This window comes from Epinephelus lanceolatus, chromosome 5, assembly GCF_041903045.1.
Source record: "Epinephelus lanceolatus isolate andai-2023 chromosome 5, ASM4190304v1, whole genome shotgun sequence".
NCBI lineage: Eukaryota > Metazoa > Chordata > Actinopteri > Perciformes > Serranidae > Epinephelus > Epinephelus lanceolatus.
Genome location: NC_135738.1, coordinates 44,892,158 through 44,906,860, shown reverse-complemented (window position 1 = coordinate 44,906,860; position 14,703 = coordinate 44,892,158). Strand labels below are relative to the sequence as shown.

The 14,703-nt window shown below is 39.7% G+C and overlaps 1 protein-coding gene across 3 annotated transcripts in view; it reads left to right on the top strand.

Annotated features, from left to right (window-relative positions):
• The window catches only part of ripor1 (RHO family interacting cell polarization regulator 1), a 114,852-nt gene that overhangs the window by 76,575 nt on the left and 23,574 nt on the right, over positions 1–14,703 (top strand). For all 3 annotated transcript variants that reach the window (XM_033635029.2, XM_033635028.2, XM_078168270.1), the window contains exons 13-15: positions 4,153–4,278; positions 9,476–9,639; positions 11,886–12,603. In XM_033635029.2, coding sequence (XP_033490920.1) covers positions 4,153–4,278; positions 9,476–9,639; positions 11,886–12,603 — 1,008 coding nt within the window. The remainder of the gene's footprint in view (positions 1–4,152; positions 4,279–9,475; positions 9,640–11,885; positions 12,604–14,703) is intronic.

The window sequence follows — 14,703 nt, the reverse complement described above, 5'->3', positions numbered from 1 at the left end:
GTCCACCTTGAAACTTTGCTGATTGTATAGATCTTCACTGTTGCCAGGTTGAAGATGTGTGTGAAGCATCCAAGTTTTCACAGACATGGATGTAAACTGTTACTGCAACTTGACAAGCTTGCAGGGGCATACAACTGCAAAGCAGTAATTCTAGTTTTTACACAGACTCTATTGCATTTAGTTTGTCTGTGGCCCTTTAGGAGAGTTTTGTAGATTTTACTAAAAATTGATTCATGTGAAAATAAGAAGCAAGACCTTTCTCATCAAAGAATCTTTCAGCTTCATTACATGTCTGAAACTGGCCGTATACTTGCAAAGAACAAGACAGAGTTGAGACCTTGTGGTTTAGAACCACTGCTGTAGACCAAGTATTTGAGTTTAGCCAACATCCCCAGCTCCCTAACTGCTCCACTGTTTCTCCACTGCCCTTTGTTCCACTTGCTGCTGCTCTGACATGCAGTCTCTGCCTCGGAGTCTGACCAGGCGGCAGCACTGGCCGCTGCTGGAAATCTTCAGAGACACACTTAGCCAGAGCTGTTCCTGTAGTGAAAACTCACCAACACGACAGCCCACTGCAGTAAGTCATTGTGGAGTAGCACCCCCACTGGTATACTGACTAGTGACAGTAATGATGGTATAGAATATTAGAAATCTAGAACAGTAGTCTCCATTGTTATGTTTATGGATTCACGCAGCTATGAGGTATATATGCAGGGTTTCCAAACAGCTCTCCAGCTGATTTCACTGATTGTCAGTTCCCATTTGAAAGCAAGAACTGGAAATCTGCTGCTGTAGTGTTTGGTCAAACTACAGATCTGCATACATATCACTCTCCAAAGGCCTATAGGGCAAATAGGGCCTCCTGACAGAACCTAGACAATACTTTCAGCCATACCCTGGTGGTAATTGCTGATGATGTGAAAGCACAGCTTTTCTGTGTGTAGGAAATTCTTACTGACTAAACTACTACTACTGACTCACGTGCTTTAGACAATCTGGATAAACTCGTGGTTTATTTACAACCTGTCTGATTATCTGACTGCTTCGTGTTGCCCCATTGAACTTCCTTGTAGTGATGCTGCCATGTTCTCAGATTGTTTTGAAGTTTTTTGGTGAGTACAAAGTTTTTATAAGTAATACAAATAACGGTCAAAACAGGAATTACACCTTAGTCCTTGAACATCTAATAAAGTAATTCTGAGTGCAAACGCCTTTGAAGCTGTGAATTATGTAAATTTGATGGAAAAGTACCTTTTAAAGCTAGGGCTCTCAAGCCACGTATCATCTGATCATGTCTAAAGGCCCAGACACACCAAACCGACATCAGAGAACTAGCTGTAATGAAAGCTAACTGTTGCATCACCTCACGTCACCTGTGTCTCAGCCAAGAAGTTTCATGTGAACACACCACAAAGACTACAGCCTACAACTACAGTGGTAGTCTGTATTTGTCATTCAAAAAGAGAAACTGGAAAACTGTCTTGATGCTAGTTAAGCAGTTAGCACATTAACAACACAATCCAATGTTGAAAGAACAGAGCATATATAGCAGTGAACAATAACACAAACCATCAGGAAACATTTCTGCTAAAGAGCTTGAAGGCTAAAGAAAAAATTCTCTTACTTTTTATCACAAGTTTGTTTTGGTCTCACTCCCTCTTGACTGTAGCTCTTTGTTTTACTTTCCTCACTTCCATTTCACTTCCATTTCAAACTCGACCTTCTTTCACACCAATGTCAGCTCAGTCAAGCACTGCAAAAAGTGGATGTGATTGTGTTTCAAATGGTGTTAGACAGTTCGACAAACACTTAGTTTGAAGCACACTGAGATTTTGCATAATAATGCTATGATAAGTATGATGACTGATGACAAGTACACACCATGTTGATAATGTTGTAATGTTTGGTTTAGGTCACAAAAGTTCCTCCAAAACCTTCAGGATTTAATGGCAATATGTAGAAGCTTTAAACACTGTTTTCAACTTTAGTTAGCATTTTGATGCTACTATGTATATTTGGAAGTGTGTCTACTATGCTTTGTTTACCTCAAAGATCATTGTTGACATATCAGTTTCCAGTCGCTTGTTGTTTTGCAGTATGCTCAGTTTGCAACAAATGTGGCCGCTGAAGTAGAAAAGAAGAGAACAAAGCAGAGTTGAACACTGCTTGTTCTATTAATTAATGACTGTTGATAATGATTTGAGTTTGCCAGATTGTTTAATCTGAATCCTCAAAAGCTGTGGCTGTGATCCAGTTGAACCCAATCAATAGCGGATTGCTGCTGACAGCGTGTGACATGTGACTGCACAGTAAAGTGGAAGAGCCCAGAGTCATACACAGTGAAAATAATCAAGAGGGGCAAAGTGTATGAACCAGCCAGCTGGATTGTTTTGTGACTCACTGAATCTGTAGTGTGGTGTCGGCCAGTGTTTGCCTGCTAGTTGGCAGTCTGTTGAACCTCATGGCCTGCAGAATGAAAGTGAGGCCTACAGTTTTCTTGTTTTTCAAGTCGTCTCCAGGGGCTTCATTACAGAAGAATATAATAAATGCTTGTCCCATCTAAACTTCAGTTTCAAAGATTTTAAAGGAAAAATGATTTCTTCCTATTACAGAAGCAATTCCTAAACTATGTCCAATAACCTAACTATAACCAAGGGGGTTAAAGGGTACAGATAACCTCAGCCCAAGGCCAAGGCGGGGCCCATGAAAAGGTCTGTGGTTGACTTTTATATTGAATCAAGTACAACAATTTGGATGACTTTGGAAATTGTTTTCTCCCTGCCCATATTTCCTAAAGGCTGTCTTAAATTTGATTCTTCGACTGGCAATCTTAATTTCTTGGCTGTATCTACGTACAGAATGTACACAGTCTCCTTGTATCTTTGATTAGAATGGACAGATAGGCTACTCAAGATGGACGATCCATAATATCAAAGGCTAGCTCGGGTGACCTCTGTGAGGTTGTGTGAAATGCAAGGCTGTGACGTTTTAGACAGCCTCAGTCTGGAAGTCACCCTTAGCCTTAAAAAATGCATTTATGATCTATATGACCAGTGGCTGAGCACAGAGCCACCTTGCAGGCCTCTGCAGATCCAGACTGGGCACGTCGATAAAATTCAGAATGAATTGTCTGACTGTTGATATATATACCTATTAATACATGGTCTGGGAACTTTAAAGCGTCATCATACAAATTTAGCCTTTTAGGTGTTCATGTTGTTCCCCATCTTCTTTGTCATTGGCATACAGACATAACACAGGGCAGCTGCCAGTTTTGGCAATTATTTTGAATTTAGGACAGGGTCTATGCCATTCTCATGGATTCCTAACTTGGGAAATCCCCAGGTAAGGTTGGCTCTGTTAGTTAAATTCCTATCCTAAGATAAGATTTTTTTTCCCAGCAGTTAGGAAACATTTTGATTACAATATCAGACTTTGGAAGTTTCTGTAATGAGGCCCCTGGATTTTTAATGATGGAAAGCATAATGGAAATATGGGTTTAAACATATCTCCCATACAGTCCATACTCAATGTGTGTGTGCGTGTGTGCGTGTGTGCGTGCGTGCGTGCGTGCGTGCGGGCATAGGCAGTTGCGACCAAGTCCGACTTCAGCACACCGTGAGGACAGAAACAGAGGGATCGGCAGGGACACAGCACCTGCCGCAGCAAGCAAACATGCTGTCTGCTGTCATTTTGACTTGACCAGTGGACTTCACTACAAGCTGATTGGCTGTAGAAACAGTGAGTGACACCTGAGTTACAGGTGATACCATCAGCTGGTTTGAGTCAAGCTCAGACCAGCCAGTTCACACAGCTGCAACTTTTCTCTGCAATGTTCTAGAACGGTTTTGTCCTGTTGTGAATCATTGGTGAGAGCTGGGCTTTAAACTTTACTCTATGCAACCAGGTAAGGTATGCAACTGCCCCTGGGCCTTGCTGTGTGTCAGCTGAGTTGTGATAAATGATTATGTGACACTATGACCAGACATGAAAGATCCATAAAGGAATAGTTTACTTTTTGGGAAATAAGCGTGTTCAAGCTGTCAATCTCATGCATCTGTGTTAGGCACAGAGCTCTACTTAATCAAACGTCTCTTTTCAAATCCAACTCTTCATCAGTCCAGTCTTTTAAACAGTGCTGTTCTCTCACAGAACATGCTCCGCCGTCATGAAGAGCTGGAGAATGGAGCAGCGTGGTCTAATTCATCTGAATCTTCTGATGACTCGTCCAGTCCTCGGCTTTCTGTAGGAGGGCAACGCAACTCTTCACCTCATAAGGTAAAACACCATAGACACTATACTTTATTTATAATCTGCAGTCTTGTGCCATTGTGATGGTAAAATGATGATGCTATCTAGCTCTGTTTATCACTGTATTATTGTTATCTTTGTATTGGTGTGTAAGCTGTTTTTCCAGCTGAGATCTGTGAATGCCTTAAATGTCTCTGCATGCTGTTCACTCATGGTGATCCATGTAGTCATCCATGATGGCTGGTTGAACCAAACTACAGCTTGTAATTTATGTATATATGTATAGTATCATCCTTTCACAGAAATGAGATTTCGTCAAGCTCTGTCCTCTTCCTGTGTATACGTGCAAACAGTCATGGTTCACAATTAGGGGACTTTTGCTTTGTAGGCCTCTCTCCTCTCAGGCTGCTTGTGGCCAATGGCAGACTGTGACCCAGCCCTTACCCGTCTGTCCTAAACCAGATTAGCCATTGAAATGATGGCAGTTGTTGGCATGTTACACAGGCATTAGGATGGAATTAATTGTTGAACCTAGGTAACACTGGTATAATGATTTGTTTTAGGTCTAGGGGATTTATTTACCACTAAGACTTATTGCTGTACCAGCTGTTAGTAGCTGGCACAGCCATGAGTCTTTGTGGTCATAAATAAAAGAAATGGCAATCAACATGAAAAGGATGTTGGCCTTGGGTGAGCTTAATTAACTTCCCCCAGCCTTACTTGCAGTGTAACTCACTGACTGCGTGGCTGGGCCAGCTCACTCAGGTCCTTTCGGCCCTTTTCTTGCTTTGACAGCCATGCATGGAGTTCAGTGTTGGTTTTAGTACATTCAATGAACAGACACCGACAGAAATGCTTCAGGGATGAGGGTTATCTTTTAGTGCCCACTGTGGTTTCATCAAGAAGATTTTTTGCGTTGTCTGCTACATGCCGGTCTCAGGCATACTATCACAGGCATGCTGCTATCACCTCACTCTGGCATCTGCCATCTGTCAGGCTCATATTAGGTAAGACTTACCCTCATGAGATTGGCAACCAATCAAAACGACAACTTGTGATGGTAATCACAATTACTTATTTTACAGACAGGTTGTAGAACTCAAAAAGTATGGTTATCCATTATTCGTTTTCATCTTTACAGTATTAATAGTTACAGATTTTTTTTCATGGTATCAGATTTTCACTACACAATTATTATTATGGCCATAAGAGTTCACAATAACAATATTGTCACAATATCTGTAGAAATTTTGAAAAAAAAAAAAAAAAAATTAATTAATTAATATTTAAGTTTGTCTATTTTGGGTTTTGTCTCTTTTTGGCAAATGAATTACACTCAGAATACGAGTGTAAGGAGGTGGAGAGAGAGACTGTAACTGTAACTGTACAAAATGTTACAAAGAGAAGTTACACTTATTGGATAATGAAAAGGCAACCAGATGGTTTTGGGAAAGAAATTGTATTTTCAAATAAAAAGACCAAAACCAACTATGTGAGCCCATTGGTTCCTACCAAAAAATTAAATTTGTAAAAACGGCTCATGAACATGTAGTTTTATTTTGAAGGAAGGCTCTGTCATTTCCTAAGACATTTGGACACAAGCATTAACCTTTGTTACCTCCTAGAGATTTTCCCTCTTGCTGAAGAGATAACCTTTTCTGGAATAAGAATTGACCCTTTATTGTCTAAACTCAACTGAAGGTTAAATTATAACAAGCATCAGAGAGGATTTGCACAGGTGAGCGACGGGTCTGTGTCCTGGTTGAGGTGGATAAGCATATTCAAGATAAAGATAATCCCCAGGTGGCTGAAACCCTAAATTCACTTCTGAATAGCTGTTTGCCAATGAAATGTTCATACGAATTATCTGGCAGGACAAAAATAAGACTGAAAATAGGTCAGTTGACTGAAGGAAAGAGGCTCAAATATAAGGATATACTATTAAGCAGCACAACTACAATATGTATGCATGTGTGAGTGGTTGAATCCAACCACAGGGATTGACGTGGTACATAGGAACTGTGATTTATGGTGAATGAATTAATTTGGGGAGACATAACAGGCTCTTTTGGGGAAGAGAATATATTGATTACAAGTACATTTCATCCAGACCTTATTACATGCATGAGACCTTCTGTTTAAGTGCACATATCACTCCCATACTGAAGTCTCTGCACTTGTTGCCTGTAAGTTATGGAATTGATTTCAAGGTGCTTCTCATCATTTTCACATCACTTTGCTCACAGCTTTGCTCCACATTTAAATCAGTGACTTCATGATAGTTTACATTCCAAACAGATCACTGTGTTCTTCTAACACTCTCACATTAGTAGTTCCTCAGTCTAAAGAGTCTGAGGCTATGGTGATGCTTAGGGCTGTAGTCTCCTGGTCGACTAGTCGATTATTTGGTCGCTATGCTTTCATCCAAACAAATTCTCATTGGTCGAATAATCGCCGTGTTACTTTCATAAGGAGAAAAGTGCTACATCAACAGCTTTCCAGCATTAATCCATTATTTCCTGCGGCGGGGGGAAAGGCTAAGTTACCTGTGAAAATAGGGGTGTTTTCAAAACACCCCTGTTGTTGACAGAAAGTTGAACTCACCCAACCTAACGCTCAGCGTTGCGGTGACACAGACCTCCTGTGTGTTTCTGTATACTGACACCATTTCCCTCAGTGGAAACGAAGCTTGTATTTACTTGTATTTCACAGATAAGAAACAATAAATTGTGAAGACAGTAAAACCTCCACTAAAATAGCATTTTAAGTTGTGTGTGTGACTTATCCTGGCTTCATATGAGCAGAGGAAATATCCGCTTGTCGCTAGGCTAATTTATACAATGTAAAAGGCCATAGGCTGGCGCTAATAAAGTTAGCATGTTGTATTTGCTTGGAAAACGTGTTTAGTATAAGATAGTTGTTTTGTCGGTAAATGTTGTGAGTTGTAGTGAAGCCAGATTATGTGCCATTACCTTTGTTACATATTGCCGTTGTCCCTGGTTTTATATGAGAAGAGGAAAAGATCGCTAGACGCTAGGCTAGTTTATACAATGTAAAATGCCATAGACTTGTGCTAATAACGTTAGCATGTTGTATTGTGGGGGAAATGTGTCCAGATAAAGACAAGTGTTTGTCTGTCAGTTCTGCGATTTATAGTGAAGCCAATTTGCTTACTTGTGTTTGAAACTGTTAAACCATATTTGTGTGTTTTGAATCAACTATATAAATAAAGTTTGATTTGAACTAAACTTTACAGCACTTAACACAGTCCTTCACTGCCAACTAGTGTTTTGGAGGTGTAACTGCAGAGTGACACAGACACACCACCACAGAAGTAAAAATAACATGCAGGGTTTTTTTTCCCCCACGACTAATCGATTAGTTGAAGATTATGTGCGACTTTAGTCGACCAAGATTTTCTTTGGTTGACTACAGCCCTAGTGACACTGCATTTAGTCAAAATGCACACTCCAAATCTGGAGCAGCCTCTCCTTAGAGTTAAAATATGCACCTCACTTAGAATTCTTAAAAGAAAACTTAAAATTCATCTTTTCAAAGTTCAGCTGTGTTGTTTTTCCCTCTGCACCGGTGACAGCTGTGGCCAAAGGATGGAATTTCCTCAACTTTGGCACAAACGTCCACTTTGACTCAAGTATTTCAGTGGTCAAAGTTACTTACCCTCATGAGATTGGCAATGAGCTTACACGCATCTCATTCTTGTGAGTGCAATATCTCAAAAAGGCCTCGAGGGCATTTCAGTTACCCAGTAAGATCTACCTAAATCTTGCCACCATAAGCTTCCTTAAGCTACTGGTCATATCTAAACAAGTAAGACTGTAACAAAAAAACATCAGAGAGGTTTTATTTTTATGCCACTGCACAGTCATAGGTCAAAGGTCAAGGTCACTGTGTCGTTTTCTGTCTCATTCTTGTACATGTGATATCTCGCGAGTACCTTGAGGGAATTACTTCATATTTGGCACAAACCTAGACTTTACAAACATGGATTAGTCTAAACGGTGATACGGTGATGTGAAAAATGTGTGTGTGTGTGTGTGTGTGTGTATATATATACATATATATATATATATATATATATATGTGTATAGCTAAAAGCTCTGCTGGTTTTCTACCCGGAAGTATTTGTAAACAACAAGGTGATTCCCTCTATAGTCCGGCCGGACGGATGAGTCATGGCCTTGTAAAAGATTATGTTTGTTTCTTTTAGTTGGCGAGAATGTGTCGCCGCAAACGCGACAAACATTCACTAACTTCGACTGCGTTTTCTGCGAGCACGGCTGAGCCATTTTGTACCGCTACACGTGTTTCTAGTGGGACTATGGACCGCCCTGCAGATTTGCTATTGGTTTTGCAACGTAGGGAGTTTTTTTAAACTCTGAAATTGTATCCGCCCATCTAAACACAAAATCAGGGAGAAAGTCATCAGTCTTTAGTTAAGCAAAGCGTCTAAAGACTGACTTGTGAGTCTACTGTGACCTTGCATCCGTTTAATTCACATAAACGCAATATCTTAAGAAGGTCTTGAGGGAGTTTCCTCAAATTTGGCACGAATGTCCACTTGACCTCAAGAATTGACTAATAAGAACTAATAAGGTGGCCGAAGGTCAAAGGTCAAGGTCACTGTGACCATACAAACGTGTTTTTGGACATGACTCAAGAATTTATGCGTTAATTATGACAAACTGGCAGAAATGTCTAATAGGATAAAATGATGAAGTGATGACAATTTATATCCAAAAGGTCAAAAGTCAACTTCACTGTGACATCATAATCTTTTCTGGTCATTATTCAACACAATAATGCAGGAATAGAAGAGGACACATCTGATCAGCTACTGAATTGGTAACACTAATCTTGAGACTGCTGATTGTAAAGATCTTCTGTGCTTCCAGGTTGAACATGTGTTTGAAGCATCCATGTTTTAGAATTTGTATTCTGACATTTAGCCTACATTAAGTCCCAATGTCTCTGTCAAAAGTACTGACTAGTGTGGACAGCAGTAGAGGCAGTACAGGGTTTGATCTGGTTAAGTTGTTCAGCCAGCCTCTGTGGCATTCAGCCCCAGGAGAGCATGAAAGCAGAATAAGCAGAAACAGGGTGTTTGTCACACTTTAACTAATAACTGAAGTTACTGACTATGTTGTTATTGTGTTGGTTCTCCCTGTGACTCAATTTGTCCATGTCTTTCTCGGTCACCCACCAGGCAGTGGTGGTGACACCAGACATCCAGCCAGCTGGTAGTGGAAGTTCTTCCCCTCAGCCTGACATCTCATTTTGCCCCAGAGACTCCTTCTCCTCAACTCCAAACTCCAGCCACAAAGTCAGTGCTGTCAGTGACACGTCCAGACAGCAAGCAGAGAGCAACAGGTACTGTTAGAGTTGTTTTTTTATGCTTTTTTTGGTAGAAGTCATTTTACTTCTGCTCTACAGCCTCATAGAGTATCATTTTTCTAAATCCTTTTTGTTGACTGACTTACATTTGCCCATAAGCACAGGTGATGTGTTTACATTGCTTGGTATATGGGTGATTCTTCAATTATGGGAGGGTAGATTTTCAAGAAAAAAAAATGTTTTAGAAAAAACAGTGATTGTCTTTGTTAGGGCTAGGTTGTAGTAGCTCTGAAAAAAAATAATTGTGTCTCAATGATGACATTTTAATACTTTTTCAGTGTGTTGAAAATTCAAATGTGCCAGAGTTTCACTGTTTTGGGCTTGTACCCAACCCAGACTTTTTGACATCCCCTCTAAAATAAAGTAATAAAAAGTGTTAAATTCATTAAAACTTTACTTTGCATTTCATCATAACAACTTAAAAAGACATTTTTCAAATTCATTTAGTTTATATTATGTTCAATTTTTTAACAGTTAAATATCGCTGTCCCTCATACATCTGTCATTACCATCACACTCAACATTTTAGAGAGCAATAAAGTTTTTACAAACAGTTACTTACATTGTTGCATGCAAATTAAATGCTCCAGAGGAACATTCCCAGACATGAGGCAGAAGCCTGATTTTCTGATGCCCACATATGTAAGTAATTTGAAGTTTTGCACATCCTGATCTGAGAGTATGTTTATTAGGCGTCATTACCAAACAAGTTACTATATGAGTATTTTAATTCAGTAATAGGGAATTTCACTTTATTTACATATATTCAGTGTACATTGTATGCTAGCTAACCAGCTAGCTTTGCAAGTCTAAGACCTAGCTAACTTTTGGCTCCAGAAATTGAAAATTGTCATTACCATCACACAAGTGATTGTGATGGTAATGAAAATCAGTGATGGTAATGACAACTCATCAGTCTATTATCTTATAACTAGAATATATCAGCATAATTTACCATTGAACATGGTTGATACATAATTACAACAGTGACCAACTGTAATTTAGATAATTTTTTGTTTGAAGTTGTCAACATGGCCCCAGCTAAACCAGCTCAATGGTCAAAAAAATACAGAGACAAAATCAAGGAAGATCCTGAAAAATACCAGCAGTATCTTGAAAGAGAAAAAGAGAGATACAGGAAACACTACATATGTCTCAGAAATGCTGAGGAAAACCTAGGGCTGAAATGCATTTGTTTTCATCTGTTGCTGTGCATTAATAAAAGTGCTACACACTTATTTGTGAGTGCTAATGACTTTATTTTCTATTTTTGTCAATTTTGGATTGTCACCCATCATACTCTGAGGACATTTGAGTTGAGCATGCCAGTTCTCTTTTTATCGCTTTTCTTTGTATTGTTTGAACCTTTTTTATGTCACAAATAAGCCAGCTGGCCAGAAGAAGATAGTTACATAAGAAATGCTGTGGTTGTTTACCAAGTGATTTATTGTAAAGGAGGGTTAAGTTTTAAAATGTGTTGTTTTTAAAAGGTAGTATTTTCTTTATCTTTTGTTTGTCATAAAAAAACAAACAAAAACGAAACACACCAGTGTTAATGTTTATGTCATCACCAAAACATGTTGTCATTACCAGAACACATTGTCATTACCATCACAATACATTTTCTGATAGAAAATGTTGTTTTTTGTTATCTTGGGTCTTACCTAAATCATTATGGTAATGTTAAAAAGTCTAAATTTGCATTTTCTAAAAACATATACATTGCAATTCAAATGTTTTGATTAGTACACAATATTTGATTGTTGAGACAAGGCAATGTATTAAAAAGTTAAGAGAGAACATGTTGTTAAAATGTATATTAAATGCACTTACAAATATTTAGAACATGCTTCTTAAAGAGCATGTGTTGTATTTACTGAAATGATTGTGAAAAACTTTGCTGTCATATCCTTTTGTATTAAAATCAGTGTTTTGTTTTTGTGATGGTAATGACATTTTGCTGTGACAACTTTAAAAAAAGCATCATAATATCAAAATTATCATGAAGTATGATCAAAGCTATGTTAAGATCATTGTTCCAGACTAATTAATAAACCTTTTGAAATAGAAAAAAATAAATATAAAAATAAAATAAATAATTTAAAGAATATTATTTCAAAATTTCAAAAATTTCAAAATTATTTCAAAAGTGCCCTGAACTGAAGAATCACCCATATATTGTGCTCTATTAAAAATAAAATGAACCAATATATGCTTTACAGGGAAGAAGAGAAGGGGACAGTTACTGTGGTGACCAAACCTGACAGTGAGGAAGAGGATGCAGGGAAACAGTCTTCCATACCAGCAGTGGATGGGGTGTTGACCAACAGCCACACCTCGCGCAGCTACTCGCGCTCTCTGAGCCACATTAGTGAAAGTAGTGCTGATGGCATTGTGTTGACTGATAGGTCAGCCGAATCAGGAGACGTGATGTCTTTGGCGTCCGGGCTCTCCATCAATGACATTGAAATGGAGATGCCCAGCAGAACTCCTGAGCCACCTGTCTCTGCTGCCACAGATATTGACCTCTCAACAAGGCTCTGTGTCGTTAAAGAAAACATAGCAGCTGATGATGTCACAGATCAACATCAACACAGGAAGCAACAAGACACATCCAGCTCTGTCCTAACATCCTCCTCTCCAAGAACTGAAGGAGTGGACCTTAATACTCTGTCACAAATGAACACACACTCACAGCCAGAGTGCAGCACACTCCCAGAGAGTGGGGATGTGTTGTATATAGCCCGGCGGGTGTCAGTGGAGGAGGAGATGCCGGCTGCAGGAGCAGAGTGTTTCTCCAAAGAGGGCGGTGGTCCAGTGGACAGTGGGCTGGAAGATGCTCTGACAGCTGTGGTTTCCTCTCTGGATGATTACAGAGGACAGTTCCCTGAGTTACAACTGCTGGAACAAGAGCTGAAGCTGCTGCAGGTTACACTGAAGGTGAGGATGGAGCATGTGTGACACAGGTTGCTTCTAGAGGTGGGTGGAGTTGTCAAAAAAGGTACCCAGGTAAAAATACTGTTACCTTAAAAAACAAGTTCTCAAGTAGAAGTAAGTCTAAAGTGGTGGTCAAAATGGCATGACTAGTATATATAGGCACACTGCTGTCTTTTTCCCCATTTTGTTTATTATATGTAGATATGAATGATTTCATTTCAACCCTAGATGGTTCCTCGACTAAAGGCTAAAGGCTAGTTCACATTACGTAATTTTCACCCCGATTTTGCGTCGTGGAGACTATCGTAATCTTTTGAGTGCTCATTCCTGGCAACGTGTGTTTCTCTCATCGGGAGTCTCGCCAACTGCGTTACGACCTGTGTGTGCACACCACAAGATTTCTCCACCAAGCCCTCGCCGACAGAGCCCCAGATTACGCTGTGACGTCACCAAACATCATTTTTTAACTTGGAGACGACACATCGTTAAGGCACGGATATTCTTCCCAGTGTTGAATCAGATCTGCCTCCAGGGCCTGGGTCCAAACACAACGCGCTCCCCATGATCCTGTGGACGCCGCCATCGTTGTTGTTGCTTGCTGGCTTGGCTTGTCCTCCTCACATTTCTTCCGTCCTCCTGCGTGCTGATTTGGGACATATCCCACCTCTCATTGGCTGATGCTCTTTGTCAGTCATGTCAGACCTCTCCAGTTTTCTAGCATGTCACATATCCAGTCCCAGTCACAGACGAGGGGGCAACTTGCTGGTAGGCTTGTTCACACATAAGGACTCGTCGTGGCAGACTAGCTGCTGACTCACCTCCGACCCAAGGTGGCTCTCAAGATCCTCTGCGACATCAAAATCTCAGTGAAAATCGTGTAATGTGAACTAGCCTTAAGAAGTGATTCATGTTCAATATGATTTGTCACATCTTCATCTCCTGATTAGATAATCTGCAACATATACACCAGGACAATTTTCCCATCCTGTATCTCTTAAGTATGATCACAAAATCCCATATGAATAGTGCATCAAAGGAGTAGTTCACCTGCAAAATGACCATTTGTATATCAGTTACTCTCCGTTTGTTACAGTTAATTTGTGAAGAAACAGTTTTTCTCGTATGCGTCCACATTGAAGGGAGAATCCAAATAAGGCGAACATTCTCATGAATTAAGGTAAACAGGGGCCACATTTAACAACAGCAAATCTATATTAAAACATCCATTAACAAACTCTCACACAATAACAATAATAATAATGCATTTTATTTATAGGTGCCTTTCAAAGCACTCAAGGACACCTTACAAAATACAGGTAAACAAAAACAAGCAGCAATATATCCATAGATCATTAAGTCAAACAATTCAGTAATTTATAATAATAAGTTAATAAAATAACCAGACAAAATCATAATTATAAATATTAGGTATAAAGTCACCATCATAAAGTCATCATCAGTGCAGGTCTCGATATGTGTGTCACCATAAAATCAGATCGAATATGCCGGTTTGAAAAATTGCATTTTCAGATTTTATTTGGAAGTGGACAGGGAGTCAGTATTGCCAATGTCATGGGGGAGAGAGTTTCAAAGGTACGGGGCAGCAGGCTTTACAACCCATGGTAGTCAGCGGGCAGAGGGTGCTGTGAGTTTGATTGCAGAAGAGGATCTAAGAGTATGGGAAGGTGTGTAGATATGAAGGAATTCAGACAGGTACGCAGGGGCTTGATTATAAAAGGTCTTAAAGGCGAGAAGCAGAATCTTCTTATCAGTGTGATATTTAACAGGAAGCCAGTGAAGTTTGTGGAGAACAGGAGTGATATGATCTATGGAGGGGGTTTTAATAATGATGTAGGCAACTGAATTCTGGACCAATTGGAGTATATGAAGACACTTGAGAGGGGGACCATAGAGGACAGAATTGTAATTATCAATATGAGATGTAACCAAAGAGAGCATGCAGACCGAGTAATATTATTGATGTGGGCCTCAAAGGACAATGTACTGTGCAGGATGACACAGAGACTCTTAACCTGAGGGGAGGGACAGACTTTGGAGTTGTAAGTGGTCAGAGAGAAAGTATGCAGTTTAGCCAAAGTAGAT